Source organism: Oncorhynchus gorbuscha, linkage group LG11, assembly GCF_021184085.1.
Source record: "Oncorhynchus gorbuscha isolate QuinsamMale2020 ecotype Even-year linkage group LG11, OgorEven_v1.0, whole genome shotgun sequence".
In the NCBI taxonomy this organism is placed as follows: Eukaryota; Metazoa; Chordata; class Actinopteri; order Salmoniformes; family Salmonidae; genus Oncorhynchus; species Oncorhynchus gorbuscha.
This window is the reverse complement of record NC_060183.1, coordinates 31,314,832-31,335,516: the sequence shown is the minus strand read 5'-3', so window position 1 is coordinate 31,335,516 and position 20,685 is coordinate 31,314,832. Positions and strand designations below refer to the sequence as shown.

Below are 20,685 nucleotides of genomic sequence, written 5' to 3'. Positions count from 1 at the left end.
CCCTACTACGGCCCTTTATCAATGGGGGCCGGCATTAGTGATTTATGGAAGGTTTGAAAAAATGTTCAGAAAAACGACTAAGTATAGACATTGACCTATTTTAAAGGTCTTGATCACATTGACTATGGAGAGTGTCATCACACAGTCGTGCGGAACAGCTGGTGCTCTCCTGCATTCTTACTGCTTGCTTGCCTCGAAGGAAGCAATACAAGCATTTTAGCTCGCCTGGTAGGCTTGCGGCTGGGTTTCCCTTTGTAGTTCATAATAATTTTCAAACCCTGCCACATCCGACGAGCGTCAGAGCCGGTGTAGTAGGATTCAATCTTGGTCCTGTATTGACGCGTTGCCTGTTTGATGGTTCGACTGAGGGCATAGTGGTATTTCTTATAATTGGCCAGATAACTGTCCTGCTCCTTGAAAGGAGCAGCTCTTGCCTTAAGCTCAGCCTGTAACCCATGGTTTCTGGTTAGGAAATATACGTACGGTCACTGTGGGGATGACGTCGTCAATGCACTTATTGATAAAGCCGGTGACTGAGGTGTTATACTCCTCAATGCCATTGGATGAATCCCAGAACATATTGTGCTTGCAAAACAGTCCTGTAGCATCCACGTCATCTGACCACTTCCATATCGAGCAAGTCACTGGTACTTCCTGCTATATTAATTATGGTCAGATTTGTCAAATGGTGGGCGAGGGAGCACTGTTTATGCATCTCTGTGTGGAGTAAAGGTGGTCTAGAATTTGGTTGCACACGGTAAAATGGCTTTGCCTGCATTAAAGTCCCCGGCCACGAGGAGCGCCGCTTCGGGGTGAGGATTTTCTTGTTTATGGCCTTCTACAGCTCTTTGAGTGCGGCCTTTGTGCCAGCATCGGTTTGTGGTGGTAAATAGACGGCTACGAATGATATAAATGGGAAATCTCTTTGTAGATCGTGTGGTCTACAGCTTATCATGAGTTTGCCTACATTAAAGGGAAAATGAAATGCAGAAATCTAATTTACATAAGTATTCACACCCCTTAGTCAATACATGTTATTATCACCCTTGGATATAAAAGTCTCAAAGCTTTGCACACCTGGATTGTACAATATTGTTTAGGAATATTTTTATTCTGTACAGTCTTCATTTTCACTCTGTCTTTTAGGTTAGTATTGTGGACAAACAACAATGATATTGATCCATCCTCAGCTTTCTCCTATCACAGCCATTAAACTCTGTAACTGATTTACTCCCCATTGGCCTCATGGGGAAATTCCTTAGCTGTTTCTGTCCTCTCCGGCAACTGAGTAAGGAAGGAAGCCTGTATCTTTGTAGTGGCTGGGTGTATTGATACATCATCCAAAGTGTGATTTAAATAACTTCACCACGCTCAAAGGGATATTCAGTGTCTTTTTTTTTTTTTACCCATCTACCAAAAATGTGCCGCTCTTTGGGAGGCATTGGAAAACCTCCCTTGTCTTTGGTTCAATTCACTGCTCGACAGAGGGACCTTACAGATAATTGTATGTATGGGGTACAGACATCTTAATTAAACACTATATATTGCACACTGTGTCCATGCACATTTTTATGTGACTTGTTAATCAGACGTTTACTCCTGAACTTATTTAGGCTTGCGATAACAAAGGGGTTGAATACTTAGATATTTAATTTTGAATCAATTTGTAAAAATTCCCAAAACATAATTCCACTTTGACATTATGATGTCTTGTGTGTAGGCTAGTGACACAATCTCAATATAATCCATTTAAAATTCAGGCTGTAACACAACTAAATTTGTAAAAAGTCAAGGGGTGTGACTACTTTCTGAAGGCACTGTATCTAAATACAGAGAGCATACTCCATTCGTCTCTCTGGGCCGGTTGGTGAAGGCCACAGCCCCGGGAAGAAACCTTTTTTTTTTTTTCAGGTGGCAGGAGATTTCGGTCGTGGGTGACCTGAAACGCCTGCCAGAGGCAAATTTTTGGAGGGGGGGTGACACTATATACACACACTACATTGACACAAAAACCACATACCGACACAACAAACACTCACACTTTTACATGCATCATATGCTGCTGCTACTCTGTTCTTTATTTTACTCTTAGTAGTATCTATCCTGATGCCTAGTCACTAACCTGCCTTCATGTGCATATCTACCTCAAATGCTTCAAATTCTTATAATATTCAATAAATATAGTACCAACCCTATCTGTTTTGGACCAAACGTTTTTTAAACAATAGTTAGACATGAGGAATCCAAAGGAATGGTCAAAAGCCACGTCCAAAAGTGTCATGATATTCAAATGGTGAAATAATTTCAAATGCTCATCCCTAATTCTAAATACTGAATCACCTTTAAAGAGTAAATAGGAAGATTAGCTGGCTGGACTAAATCTGGCACATTTACAGAAATGTTGATTTAATGTGCATTGTCCCACAATCAGAGGTTCTATTAGTTCTCATTTGTAATTCTATGGCTACAAAACTCTTCACTGATGAATTGCTGTCTGTGCAGGAGTTGAAAGAGAAGCAAAGGGAGTTTGAGAGCAAAGCCAAAGTGACAGGAAATGGTGCCACTCGCATCAGCTCGGACAATGGGTCATCGGGAGACTCGCCCCTCTTCAGGATGTATCTACCCCCACTACACAGAAAACAGTCCGTGGCAGCCAAACCCAAAAAACAGCAGGCTGTTGTGTCGCCCCTACAAGGTCAGTGAGCCCACCCACCCACTAATCCAGAGTGTTTACCCCAGGAACCTCTCTAACACATCTGGGTCCGTGTTCATAAGGGCACGCAATGGAAAACAGCTTAAAATGTTTCTCAATGGAACCTGAGAAATAGCATCTCATTAATTTCAGGTAGTCCCTCCCTATTTTAGTCAGTTTTCTTCTGTTTTAGTGCCTAATGAACATGACCCTGCCAATTTTAAAGGTATGTTTTATATATTATATTTATGATTGGCTTAAATTCATTTTACCTTCATCTTTTTCTGCCCATAGTGATAATATACCATAATGCATTAGTTACTCCAGGCACCACTGGCTAATGGTTAGCATCCCCATTCAAAAAAGAAAACTGGTTTTCAAAATGCACTGTCTGCATTTCATGCCAAAACATCGCCTCAAAGTAACTTCAAACAAAGTTTTGTAGAGATTCTTTTTGTGGATGCCGTCACTACTGGTATGTCGACAACTCAAGACACATTTCACCCAATCCTATAAAAAATCTGAACTATCCCTTTAATTGTCAACATTTGACATTGTTTTGCGCAATGTCTTGTAAAACAGTAAGGCTATTGATTAGATCTGGAACTTGATATGACCATGCAGTCTGCCTATTAATCTGCCCAAACCAATCAAATAATGACTAATACAATCTGTAGCGACTTCAGCACCGTGGTCTAATTTGCTGCTCTGTAAATAGCCAGGGTCTATGCTTTTCCTGTATGTAGTATTGCAAGGAATCTATGTTGTGTGTGTGTGTGACATCTCTTTTTCCCTAAGTGTCCCAGCTACAACCTCTCCAGCAGTGTCCGGTGGTCAAAAGGCCAACTGTCTGCCTCATGAAGAAACAGAAGAATCTGGAGCAGAGTGAGGTCAGCAACTGCATTGTTGTTTGACGATGTAAAATGAAACTGGCTTCATTACAATAACCCCACTAACCTACCACTTAGCATGCACACCCAATACATTGATTGATGCTAAGTGGTAATTCTAGTGTGGCTATTGGAACAAATCCACATAACATGCAATATTAAACAGCTGTTCTGAACCCTTTGTCCCGTGTTGGTGTGCACTGTAGTATGCAGGCAAAAATAAGAAAATCGTCCACCTTCTCTCGCTCTCAGGTCCAGGAGGGAAAAGAGAATGTGAAGGACACCGGCTGGGAGTCTCATTTGGACAAGTCAGTGCTGGACCAGTCCCGGCACAAGATCCTGCAGGTGCTCAACTTCGGGTCCCTCAAAGACCTGAAGGGCCTGCAGCAGATTGGGGACAAGAAGGCCAAGCTCATTCTGGGCTGGAGGGAGATTCAAGGCTCCTTCACTCAGGTCTGTGTTGTTTGGGCCATATTAAGTTTCAGCGTTTACAGCTAGCCCATTTCTTAAAAAAAAAAATGTAATGTTGATAGTGGGGGGGAAACGGATGGAGCTTTCTCTCTTGAAGTAAAACAAATACTTTGAGACTAATGTTTCAGCCATCTTGTCATCTAAGCCTTCATCAGAATGATAACGAGGCATTTTATTTGAAGGGCCGTCCTTTCATGCCACCCGGTTACACTGTAAAAAGTAAGAACATCAAATACCAGTGGCAGCACAGCACCACAGACTGTTCAAACACAACATAAACATAAAATCAAATGTATGTATATAGCCCTTCGTACATTTTTTATTTTATTTCACCTTTATTTAACCAGGTAGGCAAGTTGAGAACAAGTTCTCATTTACAATTGCGACCTGGCCAAGATGAAGCAAAGCAGTTCGACAGATACAACGACACAGAGTTACACATGGAGTAAAACAAACATACAGTCAATAATACAGTATAAACAAGTCTATATACAATGTGAGCAAATGAGGTGAGAAGGGAGGTAAAGGCAAAAAAGGCCATGGTGGCAAAGTAAATACAATATAGCAAGTAAAACACTGGAATGGTAGTTTTGCAATGGAAGAATGTGAAAAGTAGACATAAAAATAATGGGGTGCAAAGGAGCAAAATAAATAAATAAATTAGGATGGTCAGTTTTACAAGGGTATGTTTGGCAGCATGAGTGAAGGATGCTTTGTTGCGAAATAGGAAGCCAATTCTAGATTTAACTTTGGATTGGAGATGTTTGATATGGGTCTGGAAGGAGAGTTTACAGTCTAACCAGACACCTAAGTATTTGTAGTTGTCCACGTATTCTAAGTCAGAGCCGTCCAGAGTAGTGATGTTGGACAAGCGGGTAGGTGCAGGTAGCGATCGGTTGAAGAGCATGGGTTTAGTTTTACTTGTATTTAAGAGCAATTGGAGGCCACGGAAGGAGAGTTGTATGGCATTGAAGCTTGCCTGGAGGGTTGTTAACACAGTGTCCAAAGAAGGGCCGGAAGTATACAGAATGGTGTCGTCTGCGTAGAGGTGGATCAGGGACTCACCAGCAGCAAGAGCGACCTCATTGATGTATACAGAGAAGAGAGTCGGTCCAAGAATTGAACCCTGTGGCACCCCCATAGACTGCCAGAGGTCCGGACAGCAGACCCTCCGATTTGACACACTGAACTCTATCAGAGAAGTAGTTGGTGAACCAGGCGAGGCAATCATTTGAGAAACCAAGGCTGTCGAGTATGCCGATGAGGATGTGGTGGTTGACAGAATCGAAAGCCTTGGCCAGATCAATGAATACGGCTGCACAGTAATGTTTCTTATCGATGGCGGTTAAGATATCGTTTAGGACCTTGAGCGTGGCTGAGGTGCACCCATGACCAGCTCTGAAACCAGATTGCATAGCAGAGAAGGTATGGTTAGATTCGAAATGGTCGGTAATCTGTTTGTTGACTTGGCTTTCGAAGACCTTAGAAAGGCATGGTAGGATAGATATAGGTCTGTAGCAGTTTGGGTCAAGAGTGTCCCCCCCTTTGAAGAGGGGGATGACCGCAGCTGCTTTCCAATCTTTGGGAATCTCAGACGACACGAAAGAGAGGTTGAACAGGCTAGTAATAGGGGTGGCAACAATTTCGGCAGATAATTTTAGAAAGAAAGGGTCCAGATTGTCTAGCCCGGCTGATTTGTAGGGGTCCAGATTTTTCAGCTCTTTCAGAACATCAGCAGAATGGATTTGGGAGAAGGAGAAATGGGGAAGGCTTGGGCGAGTTGCTGTTGGGGGTGCAGTGCTGTTGACCGGGGTAGGAGTAGCCAGGTGGAAAGCATGGCCAGCCGTAGAAAAATGCTTATTGAAATTCTCAATTATGGTGGATTTATCAGTGGTGACATTGTTTCCTATCTTCAGTGCAGTGGGCAGCTGAGAGGAGGTGTTCTTATTCTCCATGGACTTTACAGTGTCCCAGAACTTTTTTGAGTTAGTGTTGCAGGAAGCAAATTTCTGCTTGAAAAAGCTAGCCTTGGCTTTTCTAACTGCCTGTGTATAACGGTTTCTAGCTTCCCTGAATAGCTGCATATCACGGGGGCTGTTCGATGCTAATGCAGAACGCCATAGGATGTTTTTGTGTTGGTTAAGGGCAGTCAGGTCTGGGGAGAACCAAGGGCTATATCTGTTCCTGGTTCTAAATTTCTAGAATGGGGCATGTTTATTTAAGATGGTTAGGAAGGCATTTAAAAAAAATATCCAGGCATCCTCTACTGACGGGATGAGATCAATATCCTTCCAGGATACCCCGGCCAGGTCGATTAGAAAGGCCTGCTCGCTGAAGTGTTTCAGGGAGCGTTTTACAGTGATGAGTGGAGGTCGTTTGACCGCTGACCCATTACGGATGCAGGCAATGAGGCAGTGATCGCTGAGATCTTGGTTGAAGACAGCAGAGGTGTATTTAGAGGGGAAGTTGGTTAGGATGATATCTATGAGGGTGCCTGTGTTTAAGGCTTTGGGGAGGTACCTGGTTGGTTTATTGATAATTTGAGTGAGATTGAGGGCATCAAGTTTAGATTGTAGGATGGCTGGGCTGTTAAGCATGTTCCAGTTTAGGTCGCCTAGCAGCACGAGCTCTGAAGATAGATGGGGGGCAATCAGTTCACATATGGTGGCCAGAGCACAGCTGGGGGCAGAGGGTGGTCTATAGCAGGTGGCAACTGTGAGAGACTTGTTTTTAGAGAGGTGGATTTTTAGAAGTAGAAGTTCAAATGGTTTGGGTACAGACCTGGATAGTAGGACAGAACTCTGCAGGCTATCTTTGCAGTAGATTGCAACACCGCCCCCTTTGGCAGTTCTATCTTGTCTGAAAATGTTGTAATTTGGAATAAAAATTTCAGAATTTTTGGTGGTCTTCCTAAGACAGGATTCAGACACAGCTAGAACATCCGGGTTGGCAGAGTGTGCTAAAGCAGTGAATAGAACAAACTTAGGGAGGAGGCTTCTAATGTTAACATGCATGAAACCAAGGCTATTACGGTTACAGAAGTCATCAAAAGAGAGCGCCTGGGGAATAGGAGTGGAGCTAGGCATTGCAGGGCCTGGATTCACCTCTACATCGTCAGAGGAACATAGGAGGAGAAGAATAAGGGTACGGCTAAAAGCAATAAGAATTGGTCGTCTATAACGTCTGGAACAGAGAGTAAAAGGAGGTTTCTTGGGGCGATAAAATAGCATCAAGGTATAATGTACAGACAAAGGTATGGTAGGATGTGAATACAGTGGAGGTGTAAACCTAGGTATTGAGTGATGAAGAGAGAGATATTGTCTCTAGAAACATCATTGAAACCAGGAGATGTCATTGCATGTGTGGGTGGTGGAACTAATAAATTGGATAATGTATAGTGAGCAGGACTAGAGGCTCTACAGTGAAATAAGCCAATAAACACTGACCAGAACAGCAATGGACAAGACATATTGACATTAAGGAGAGGCATCCTTAGTCGAGTGATCAAAAGAGTCCAGAGAGTGGAGTGGTTGGTTTCGGGGTCAAGGCGATTTAGACAGCTAGCCAGGACATCGGTAGCAAGCTAGCATAGGAAGGGGGTCTGTTGTTAGCCACCTCTTGCGTTCCGTCAGTAGATTAGTGGGGTTCCGTGTGGTAGAGGGAATTAGTCCAAATCACACAACAACAAAAATAAAATAAAAACAATAGATATAGTTATAGAGGCCCAAGAATAAACATAATAATAATAAAAATAAATAAATTGTCCGATTGTCTATTCTGAGAGCTGCCGGTAAGACAGCTAACGGTTAGCAGGCCGCAGATGGGCGTTCAGGTAACGTCGAGACGGAAGAGCCAGCCGGATCTCCTTCGGGTAGACAACGTTGGCAGTCCAGTTGTGAAGGCCCGGTGGGGCTCTGCGTAGGCAGTAAAACGGGTCCGGATAGGTGACTGCAGCCCAGGAGTGATTGACGGAGCTCAGGAGTGATTGACGGAGCTCAGGAGTGATTGACGGAGCTCAGGAGTGATTGACGGAGCTCAGGAGTGATTGACGGAGCTCAGGAGTGATTGACGGAGCTCAGGAGTGATTGACGGAGCTCAGGAGTGATTGACGGAGCTCAGGAGTGATTGACGGAGCTCAGGAGTGATTGACGGAGCTCTCAGGAGTGATTGACGGAGCTCAGGAGTGATTGACGGAGCTCAGGAGTGATTGACGGAGCTCAGGAGTGATTGACGGAGCTCAGGAGTGATTGACGGAGCTCAGGAGTGATTGACGGAGCTCAGGAGTGATTGACGGAGCTCAGGAGTGATTGACGGAGCTCAGGAGTGATTGACGGAGCTCAGGAGTGATTGACGGAGCTCAGGAGTGATTGACGGAGCTCAGGAGTGATTGACGGAGTAATTGATGTTTGCTCCGGAATCGACGAGAGCAGATAGACACATGGATAGCAGCTGGCTAGCTGTGAGATCCGGGAATGAATGTCCAGAGAGCAGTTGAAATCCAAGGACATGGAGAGAAAAATTGGTCCGGTATGTTCCGTTCCGAGCCGCGCTGCGCCGTACAAAACTGGCGATAGATTTTCAAGCTAAAGGATAGCTGATGACCACAAACCGTGGTTAGCTGAATACTAACGATTTGCCAGTAAAGAAGCTAACTAGCTTCTGAACTAGCTTCTAGCTAGCTCCTGGCTAGCTTCTTGGAGTTTCTGGCTAGCTTCTTGGAGGATTGCAGATTTGAGGTAAATAATACTTATTTATAAATATAAATTGGTGAGGCGGGTTGCAGGAGAGTGTTTTGAAGATGAGTTGATGGAAAATAAAAAAATGTATGTGAAAAAAAGTTGTAAAATATATATATATACAGGACACGACAAGACGAGGACAAAAGACGTCTGAACTGCTATGCCATCTCGGGAGAGAATGCATCAGCTGATATCTCAAAGTGCTATACAGAAACCCAGCCTAAAACCCCAAACAGCAAGCAATGCATGTGTAGAAGCACGGTGGAAACTCTCTAGAAAGGCCAAAATCTAGGAAGAAACCTAGAGAGGAACCAGGCTAGACAATAGTTACAAGAGGCATTGCATGGTATGCGAGTCCTAGGTTTTTATATACGTTTAAGTGTAATGGAACATAAAATGACAGACTGCAACCAAAGGGGTTTTGAGAATGTCGTGCTTACTTGCTGTCAGAAGCTGTTTGTTTTACCTGATTTTACAATGTTGTGTTGCCCCTAGCATTGTATCATCTTTTGGGTGTACACACAGGTTTTTGATTATCCTTTGGTTACTGTCACTAGGCTTGGGCAGTATACTGTGTACCGGGGTATTTGGAAAAAACTATGGGGTAGTTTTTCAATACCGTCAAACTATTTCTTTTAAGTTTTTCAATAAATGTGAATAGAAGCTAGTTCAGAAGCTAGTTAGCTTCTTTACTGGCAAATCGTTAGTATTCAGCTAACCACGGTTTGTGGTCATCAGCTATCCTTTAGCTTGAAAATCTATCGCCAGTTTTGTACGGCGCAGCGCGGCTCGGAACGGAACATACCGGACCAATTTTTCTCTCCATGTCCTTGGATTTCAACTGCTCTCTGGACATTCATTCCCGGATCTCACAGCTAGCCAGCTGCTATCCATGTGTCTATCTGCCTTCGTCGATTCCGGAGCAAACATCAATTACTCCGTCAATCACTCCTGATTATCAATCACTCCTGAGCTCCGTCAATCACTCCTGAGCTCCGTCAATCACTCCTGAGCTACAATCACTCCTGAGCTCCGTCAATCACTCCTGAGCTCCGTCAATCACTCCTGAGCTCCGTCAATCACTCCTGAGCTCCGTCAATCACTCCTGAGCTCCGTCAATCACTCCTGAGCTCCGTCAATCACTCCTGAGCTCCGTCAATCACTCCTGAGCTCCGTCAATCACTCCTGAGCTCCGTCAATCACTCCTGAGCTCCGTCAATACCCCTGTTACGGGGGCTGAGTCACTGGCTTGCTGGGGCTCTCTCGTGCCGTCCCTGGGGGGGGTGCGTCACCTGGGTGGGTTGATTCACTGTTGTGGTCGGCCTGTCTGGGTTTCCCCCCTTTGGGTTGTACCGTGTCGGAGATCTTTGTGGGCTATACTCGGCCTTGTCTCAGGATGGTAAGTTGGTGGTTGTAGATTTCCCTCTAGTGGTGTGGGGGCTGTGCTTTGGCAAAGTGGGTGGGGTTATATCCTTCCTGTTTGGCCCTGTCCGGGGGTGTCCTCGGATGGGGCCACAGTGTCTCCTGACCCCTCCTGTCTCAGCCTCCAGTATTTATGCTGCAGTAGTTTATGTGTCGGGGGGCTAGGGTCAGTTTGTTTATCTGGAGTACTTCTCCTGTCCTATTCGGTGTCCTGTGTAAATCTAAGTGTGCGTTCTCTAATTCTCTCCTTCTCTCCTTCTTTCTCTCTCTCGGAGGACCTGAGCCCTAGAACCATGCCCCAGGACTACCTGACATGATGACTCCTTGCTGTCCCCAGTCCACCTGGCCATGCTGCTGCTCCAGTTTCAACTGGCCTGGGCCCTAGGACCATGTCCCAGGACTACCTGACATGAGGACTCCTTGCTGTCCCCAGTCCACCTGGCCATGCTCCTGCTCCAGTTTCAACTGTTCTGCCTTGCTATTATTCAACCATGCTGGTCATTTATGAACATTTGAACATCTTGGCCACGTTCTGTTATAATCTCCACCCGGCACAGCCAGAAGAGGACTGGCCACCCCACATATGCTCTCTCTAATTCTCTCTTTCTTTCTCTCTCTCGGAGGACCTGAGCCCTAGGACCGTGCCCCAGGACTACCTGACATGATGGCTCCTTGCTGTCCCCAGTCCACCTGACTGTGCTGCTGCTCCAGTTTCAACTGTTCTGCCTTATTATTATTTGACCATGCTGGTCATTTATGAACATTTGAACATCTTGGTCATTTTCTGTTATAATCTCTACCCGGCACAGCCAGAAGAGGACTGGCCACCCCACATAGCCCGGTTCCTCTCTAGGTTTCTTCCTAGGTTTTGGCCTTTCTAGGGAGTTTTTCCTAGCCACCGTGCTTTTACACCTGCATTGTTTGCTGTTTGGGGTTTTAGGCTGGGTTTCTGTACAGCACTTTGAGATATCAGCTGATGTACGAAGGGCTATATAAATAAATTTGATTTGATTTGATATTTGTAGATCCTTTTAAGTTAATACCTGCAGTCAGCTTGTGCAATCCCTTAGGTGATAAAGCAGATTATTTTATTTCATCTGTCACATAATTTAACATTATGAAGCATACCATACATAGTTCCCCAGAATAGTTGTGCGAGTCACATATTTGATTGTAAATTGCACAACGGGAGAAAGCGGGAGCTGGCGAGTCTATTGCGTTCTATATCTACTGGTGAGTCTCTGTGTGCTGCGCACATGAGGTGAAGTTACACTTGTATGCAATTCGCTACAAACATTTTTCCATCATAACTTAGAATGGCTTTCTGCCAGAAGTCAAAGACATCTGATTAGTTATCTGTGCTGTTGCCATCTTTTATCCTGTGCTTCGTATTAGCTTTTTTTCTCCTCCGTTCTTGTCCCCCTCTGCTCCGTGTACACATGCTGCTCTTCCTTCAGAAAAGCATGCATTACAACTTTGTTAATTTGCACAATTTCTCTTGTTCACTTTTGTTTGTAAATATCCACACTCACAGAAAATACCATTTGGTAGCTACTAGCTATGCTTTTATAACTTTGTGCTGGATTTGCCTGTTTTTGCAATTAGTTGATTCGTTTTTGCTCGTTAGCATTTAGCTAACAGCGTCTATGTCCTTTCGCTATTATTTTGTTAGCATTCTGGTAATGGGTCTTTCTATTAACTTGGGTACCAGTGAGGATTTCCTACACTGGACAACTTGTTACAGCTGTTGATAAGTCATTGGTAATAATATGCACGTTTTTTCATGTCAATACATTAACATATAAAGTGCATCATAGCTATATTTAATAAAATTGCCGAGTTGAAAAAGTCAAGTTGGCTGAATACTTTCCAAATGCACTCTGTGTGTGTGTGGTACCAGTCAAAAGTATGGACACTTACTAATTTCAGGGTTTTTCTTTATTTTAATACATTGTAGAATAATAGTTGAGACATTAAAACTATGATGGTATCTTGCATGTTAACATTAGAAGCCTCCTCCCTAAGTTTGTTTTATTCAATGCTTTAGCACACTCCGTCAACCCTGATGTCCTAGCTGTGTCTGAATCAAAGCTTAGGAAGGCCACCAAAAATTCTGACATTTCCATCCACAACTACAACATTTTCCGCCAAGATAGAACTTCCAAAGGGTGTGGAGTTAGCCTGCAGAGTTCTGTCATGCTATCCAGATCTGTGCCCAAACAGTTTGAGCTTCTACTTTTAAAAATCCACCTTTCCAGAAATAAGTCTCACTGTTGTCGCCGTTCAACAATCTAAGCTAGATGCCCTCAATCTCACACAATTGATCATGGAACCTACCAGGTACAACCCTAAATCCGTAAACACAGGCACCCTCATATCATCCTGACCAACCTGCCCTCTAAATGCGCCACTGCTGTCTTCAACCAGGATCTCAGCGATCACTGCCTCATTGCCTGTGTCTGTAATGGGTCCATGGTCAAATAGCCACCCCTCATCACTGTCAAAGGCTCCCTAAAACACTTCAGCGAGCAGGCCTTTTTAATCGACCTGGCCCGGGTATCCAGGAAGGATATTGACCTCATCCCGTCAGTAAAGGATGCATGGTTATTCTTCAAAAGTGCCTTCCTCACCATCTTAAATAAGCATGCCCCATTCCAAAAAAATGTAACTAAGAACATATATAGCCATTGGTTCACTCCAGACCTAACTGCCCTCGACCAGCACAAAAACATCCTGTGGCGTACTGCATTCGCATCAAATAGCCCCTGTGATATGCAACTTTTCAGGGAAGTTAGGAAACCATATGCAAAGGCTAGCTTTTTGAAACAGTAATGTGTATCCTTTAGCACAAACTCCAAAAAGTTCTGGGACACTAAAGTCCATGGAGAGTAAGAGCACCTCCTCCCAGCTGCCCAATGCACTGAGGCTAGGAAACACGGTCACCACTGATAAATCCACGATAATGGAGAATTTCATTAAGCATTTTTCTATGGCTGGCCATGCTTTCTACCAGTCTACCCCTACCCCGGTCAACAGCTCTGCACCCCCCACAGCAACTTACCCAAGCCTCCCCCATTTCTCCTTCACCCAAATCCAGATAGCTGATGTTCTGAAAGAGCTGCAAAATCTGGACCCCTACAAATCAGCTGGGCTAGAATATCTGGACCCTCACTTTCTAAAATTATCCGCCGCAATGGTTGCAATTCCTATTACTAGCCTGTTTAACATCTTTCGTATCATCTGAGATCCCTAAAGATTGTAAAGCTGCCGCGGTCATCCCCCTCTTCAAAGGGGAGACACACTAGACCCGAACTCTTGTAGACTTATATCTATCCTACCCTGCCTTTTCAAAAGTCTTCGAAAGCCAAGTAAACAAACAAATCACCGACCATTTCGAATCCAGCCGTACCTTCTCCGCAATGCAATCTGGTTTCCGAGCTGGTCATGGGTGCACCTCAGTCACGCTCAAGATCCTAAACGATATCATAACCACCATCGATAAAAGACAGTACTGTGCAGCCGTATTCATCGACCTGGCCAAGGCATTCGATTCTGTCAATCACCACATTCTTATCGGCAGACTCAACAGCCTTGGTTTCTCAAATTACTGCATCGCCTGGTTCACCGACTACTTCTCTGACAAAGTTCAGTGTGTCAAATCGGAGGGCCTGTTGTCCAGACCTCTGGCAGTCTTTATGGGATGCCACAGGGTTCAATTCTCGGGCCGACTCTTTTCTCTGTATACATCAATGATGTCTCTCTTGCTGCTGGTAATTCTCTGATCCACCTCTACGCAGACGACACCATTCTGTATACTTCTGGCCCTTCTTTGGACATTGTGCTAACAAACTCCAGACAAGCTTCAATGCCATAACACTCCTTCCGTGGCCTCAACTGCTCTTAAATGCAAGTAAAAACTAAACCCATGCTCTTCAACCGATCACTGCCCGCACCCTCCCGCCCGTCTAGCATCACTACTCTGGGTGGTTCTGACTTACGTGGACAAGTACACATATCTAGGGATCTGGTTAGACTGTAAACTCTCCTTCCAAGCATCTCCAATCCAACATTAAATCTAGAATCGGCTTCCTATTTCGTAACAAAGCATCCTTCACTCATGCTGCCAAACATACCCTCGTAAAACTGACTATCCTACCGATCCTTGACTTCGGCGATGTCATTTACAAAATAGCCTCCAACACTACTCAACAAATTGGATGCAGTTTATCACACTGCCATCCGTTTTGTCACCAAGCCCCATATACTACCCACCACTGTGACCTGTTTGCTCTCGTTGACTGGCCCTCGCTTCATATTTGTCTCCAAACCCACTGGCTCCAGGTCATCTAAGTCTTTGCTAGGTAAAGCCCCTCCTTATTTCAGCTCACTGGTCACCATAGCAGCACCCACCCGTAGCATTCGCTCCAGCAGGTATATTTCACTGTCACCCCCAAAGCCAACTCCTCCTTTGGCCACCTTTCCTTCCAGTTCCCTGCTGGCAATGACTGGAACGAATTTCAAAAATCACAGAAGCTTTAAGCATCAGCTGTCAGAGCAGCTTACTGATTATTGCACCTGTACATAGCCCATCCAACTACCTCACTCATACTGTTATTTATTTTTTTGCACCCATGTCTCTACTTGCACATTCATCTTCTGCACATCTATCACTCCAGTGTTTTAATTGCTAAATTGCAATTATTTTGCCAATATGGCCTATTTATTTGCCTTGCCTCCGTAATCTTACATTTGCACACACTGTATATATACTTTTCTATTGTGTTCATCCCATGTGTAACTGTTGTTTGTCGCATTGCTTTGCTCAATCTTGGTCAGGTCGCAGTTGTAAATGAGAACTGGCCTACCTATTTAAATAAAGGTGAAAAAATAAATAATAATAAAACACAGCATTATGTAGTAACCAAAAAGCTGTTAAACAAATCAAAATATATATTTTTGGATTCTTCAATGTAGCCACCCTTTACCGTCATGACAGCTTTGCGCACACTTGGCATTCTCTCAACCAGCTTCACCTGGAATGCTTTTCCAACAGGCTTGAAGGAGTTCCCACATATGCTGAGCACTTGTTGGCTGCTTTCCCTTCACTCATCCCAAACCATCTCAAATGGGTTTAGGTCGGGTGATTGTGGAGCCAGGTCATCTGATGCATCACTCCATTACTCTCCTTCCTTCTTGGTCAAATTGCCTTTACACAGCCTGGAGGTGTGTTTTGGGTCATTGTCCTGTTGAAAATCAAATGATAGTCCAATGAAGCGCAAACCAGATGGGATGGCGTATTGCTGCAGAATGCTGTGCTAGCCATGCTGGTTAAGGGTGCCTTATGTCACCAGCAAAGCTCCCCCACACCGTCATCTTCCTTCATGCTTCACGTTGGTAACCACACATGCGAAGATCCGTTCACCTATTCTGGGTCAAAGACACAGCATGAGGAACCAAACATGTCAAATTTGGACTCAGACCAAAAGGACAGATTTCCACCGGTTTAATGTCCATTGCTTGTGTTTCTTGGCCCAAGCAAGTCTCTTCTTATTGGTTTCCTTGCAGCAATTCAACCATGAAGGCCTCATTCACACAGTCTCCTTTGAACAGTTGATGTTGATATGTCTGTTACTTTAACCATGAAGCATTTATTTGGGTTGCAATTTGAGGTTGGTAACTTTGATTTTGTACTGTTGCAGCAGAGGTAATTCTGAGTCTTCCTTTCCTGTGGCGCTCCTCATGAGTCAGTTTCACCATAGCGCTTGATGGTTCTCTCGCACCCACTGTGAAATTTGGTGGAGAGTCGGTGGTGATCTGGGGGTGCTTCAGTAATGCTGGAATCGGGCAGATTTTTATTTTGTGAAGGACGCATGAATCAAGCCACAAACAAGGTTGTCCTGGAAGAAAACTTGCTTCCTTCTGCTTTGACAACTCGAAGGATTGTTTTTTTCCAGCAGGACAATACTCCATGCCACACAGCCAGGTCAATCAAGGTGTGGATGGAGGACAACCAGATCAAGACCCTGTCATGGCCAGCCCAATCTCCAGACCTGAACCCCATTGAAAACCTCTGGAATGTGATCAAGAGGAAGATTGATGGTCACAAGCGATCAAACCAAGCCGAGCTGCTTGAGTTTTTGCGCCAGGTGTGGCATAGTCACCCAACATCAATGTTAAAGACTGGTGGAGAGCATGCCAAAGCTGTGATTGAAAATCAGGGTTATTCCACCAAATATATTGATTTCTGAATTCTTCCTAAGTTAAAACATAAGTATTGTGTTTAAAAATTAATATTAACTTTTTTTGCATTATTCGAGGTTTGACAACACTGCATCTGTTTTGTTATTTTCACCAGTTGTAATATTTTGGAAATAAATGCTCTAAATGACAATATTTGGAATTTCGGAGAAATGTTGTAAATAGTTTATAGAATAAAATAAACCTTTTCGTTTTATCGAAACACATACCTATAAATTGTACAACCAGAGAAACTGATAATTTTGCAGTGGTCTCTTAATTTTTTCCAGAGCTGTAAATACACAAGCATAGTGCATTCGGAGAGTATTCAGACCCCTTGACTTTTCCGCATTTTGTTACGCTACAGCCTTGTTCAAAACTGTATTCAATTGTGTTTTTTTCTCTCATCAAGCTACGCACAATAACCCATAATGACATAGTAAAAAAAAAATGCTTTGGGGATTTGTGTGCAAATTTATGAAAAATCTGTAACTATCACATTTACATAAGTATTCAGACCCTTTACTCTTTGGCTTTCAGGCCAAAGAGTTCAATCTTGGTTTCATCAGACCAGAGAATCTTGTTTCTCGTGGGCAGAGTCCTTTAGGTGCCTTTTGGCAAACTCATGTGCCTCTTGCTGAGGAGTTGCTTCCGTCTGGCCAGTTTACCATAAAGGCCTGATTTGTTGGCTTGCTGCAGAGATGGTTGTCCTTCTGTAAGGTTCTCCCATCTCCACAGAGGAACTCTGGAACTCTGTCAGTGAGCATTGGGTTCTTGGTAACCTCACTGACCAAAGCCCTTCTCCCCCTGATTGTTCAGTTTGGCCAAGCGGCCAGCTCTAGGAAGATTCTTGGTGGTTTCAAACTTCTCCCATTTTTAAGAATGGAGGCCACTGTGTTCTTGGATCTTCAATGCTGCAGACATTTTTTGGTACCTTTCCCCAGATCTGTGCCTCGACACAATCCTCTCTCGGAGCTCTACGGACAATTCATTTGACCTTGTGTCTTGGTTTTTGCTCAGACATGCACTGTCAGCTGTGTAAATAACATTTCTGTTATTCATTTTCATTAACTTTGCTAACATTTTAAAACCTGTTTTTGCTTCATAATGGGGTATTGTGTGTAGATTGAGGAAAATATTATAATAAGGCAGTAACGTAACAAAATTTGGAGAAAGTCAAGGGGTCTACATGGTTTCCAAATGCTCTGTAAATACAATTTTAAGTTGAGTTTCATTCATTCTGATTCTAATGCCAATATCACTCTTTATTCCAGCTGGAGGATCTAACCAATATCGAGGGAATCACAGCCAAAAGACTCTCCTCCTTCATTAAGGTATGACTGACAAGCAGATTCCATAGAATTTATCTGGGATAGTCTCAAAACTCTTTCATTGTGGTATTGTAATCTGAAAAAAAACACCAGCACAATCATTCTGTTGTCTTTTGGTGTTTTTGTTTGAAAATGTAACATTGCTCAATTGTTGGCAAGAAAATATAACGCTTAAACACATGCCCCAACACTTGAACAGGAAGTCTTACTGATAGTGTCAGGGTATGAACATGGTTTATGCTCCAGTCACTCTTCAGTAAATAAGAGAAATGGTGAGAACTGTATTGTGAACCCCAGTCTGACGTCCTGAGCGCTGTGGAGTAGATTTTCATCAATGATCTCTTTGCCGAGCTTCACTGCTATCTCGGCTAACAATTCTAGGGGCGGAGACAGTTTTGTAATGTTACCCTAAATGTTTGAGTATTCAGTTTTCCGTTAGTTAAGGGAACATTCAATCTATATTAGCAAAAACCTGAACCTATTCAGCATGTTTTGGTGAGGTTTAGGAGAGTATTCCAATATCATCATACCAAACATAAAGAGAATATGGTTGCCATTTTCTCCTAAAAGGAAAGAGACATTTTCTAGACACATTTTATTGCAACGTTACAATAACATTCCTGTGTCCTAGGATGTTTAAAACATAGGGCAGTCTGTCATTGCACCATGGAGGGTTTTGTCTCGTTTGCGGATTCTTCCGGGGACGTCCCTAAAGAGGTTTTTAGGATGTCGCCTGATGGTTCCAATAGAACAACTTGTTTCATTACATATTACCCCTTTTTACTGTTGCCGAGACCATCAAGGCCCTGATTGGTAAACCAGTGATCCATTTACAGCTCTGTCTGTTGGCAAGGTTAGGGATACCCCCACACACACACACAGTGCTTTCAACACAATGATGCCTATAAACCCTGGGTTGCTGATGCTATGTATTGGCCTTTGCGAGGCATTGAAGCCAACAGTCTGACAGATTGGCTCTCCACATTAGGAGCAGTTCTCTATAGGAATTCATGAAATTCTACAGTATTTTAAATGACTGTGATTTTTGTTGTTGTATTAGTGGGGAACGTAACATTAGTCATTTCTAAAATCAGTATTTTTCTGTTACGCCATCGTGTCTGTGTCAGTAACTGATTTCACCTGTATTGGTACAATTTTCAATTCAAACTAAATCTCATCTCTGTTAAAAGTACACTCAATAAAAACGATTTTATTTATCATAGTGATTAAGGTGTAACGTTAAAACTGAGGAATATGCACCACTAGCATTAAACAACTAGACACAGACATAGTGGCATAGCAGGAAGATCGGAATGCTGTGAACCAAGAGGTTGTGAGTTCAAATCCCAGATGAGGACATGTTGAATAATAATTACTGTTTAAATGAACGTGCATAATGGAATCATGTATGTCAAGTGTGTAATTGAAAACATTATGTTAAAAGCACTGTTTGGGTGTCCCTAACCTTGCCAACAGACAAAGAGCTATAAAATGGATCTGTGGTTCACCAATCAGCGCCCTAATGGGCTTGGCAGCAGTAACAAGGTGTGGTGTGTAAAGAAACAAGTCCTTTTTGGAGGGGGATAACATTTCTTTGGGACCATTCGGTGATGGCCTATAAAGGTCTTTGGGTAGGTCCCCGGAACAAACTGGGAACTAAAAATTATTTTCCAATGAAACGTGTCCAGAGCACTAATATCATATATTCTGAGAACATGTTCTGTTTTTTGGTGTGATGTTGATGAAATATTCTCCTAACCCTCAACTGTACAATGGAATATTCTTGAAACATGTCTAGACCATTAATACTGAATATTCTGAGAACATGGTAACCACGTTCTGGGTAGGTTCTGTTTTGATATTTAGGGATTGGTCTTTGCACAGCACTGGAACGTTCCTATAAAAATATTTAGGTAATGACCTATTGAGACTTAAGGGAACGTTCTCTAAAGTTGTGGGAACGTTTGTTAGCCGGGATATCCTTTTTATGGATTTTTAAGCTACAAATTGTATTGATAACCGGATGCATTGAAAACCCAATGTTCTCTGGAGTATTTGCGGAACACCTTAAAACACTGTTGTAGCAGACGTGAATGGCCCAGGTGTAAGATATTTCCATGGTTGTATTCACTTGGAATAAAAACGAAACAAAGTGGCAAAACGGGAGGGACTACCTGAATACTTGTTTACGTTTTCTACAGCTAAGCGTTTTGCTACAGTGTACAATTACAGTAATGAATTCAACCCAGGCGCTAACTATCGTTTGGCCATTGGGCTTCGGGTGTCCTCTTGGTCCATTTAAAAAAATAAAGCTTTAAACGACTTTTATGGTGCGTGACTGTTTTCTCTCTTCATTCACAGGCCAACATTCTCAGCATGATGGGGACGTGATTCTGCTACCTGGTCTTTGTCTACTCTTCCTGTCCTTCCAATATTTTGCCTTTTTTATTTTAATGTTTCTATGTTTTTGAAGAATGTTCTCTGATTATTTTACCGCTCTCTGACTCTGCATTTAGAACTGTATGACGTTATATGTCTGTGTATATACACCTCTTATAAGAGGTGGTCTGCAAGCGTGTACTAGTATGACTTTTTATTATATTTCACGAAAATGCGATATCTGTCCTTGTTTTATTTTGAGATGTTTTTGTAGTATCTGCGCTATTCCAGCCGATGGCGCAATATTGCCGTTCAATAAATGTCTCTACTTTTATCGATTTTCCAGTCCTTACTTAACACACCATATTAATGGTATGTGTTGTTGTTCAATGATGTGGCTTGTTTGTACAAATGTATAGCCAACAACACTGTTCAAAATAATATTACCATTGGTGAAATATGACAATAGCAGAACACGTGGAAGGGCATCTCTATTTTGATAACCCTAATTATTACACATACCT

The 20,685-nt window shown here is 43.1% G+C and overlaps 1 protein-coding gene across 1 annotated transcript in view; it reads left to right on the top strand.

Moving 5' to 3' along the window:
• Positions 1-20,495, top strand: part of kif22 (kinesin family member 22) — a 59,126-nt gene extending 38,631 nt beyond the window's left edge. The window contains exons 9-13 of the mRNA XM_046369384.1: positions 2,503-2,695; positions 3,491-3,582; positions 3,835-4,035; positions 17,726-17,785; positions 20,144-20,495. Of these exons, the coding sequence (XP_046225340.1) occupies positions 2,503-2,695; positions 3,491-3,582; positions 3,835-4,035; positions 17,726-17,785; positions 20,144-20,173 (576 nt within the window). The 3' untranslated portion in view covers positions 20,174-20,495. The remainder of the gene's footprint in view (positions 1-2,502; positions 2,696-3,490; positions 3,583-3,834; positions 4,036-17,725; positions 17,786-20,143) is intronic.
• The last annotated feature ends 190 nt before the right edge of the window (positions 20,496-20,685 follow it).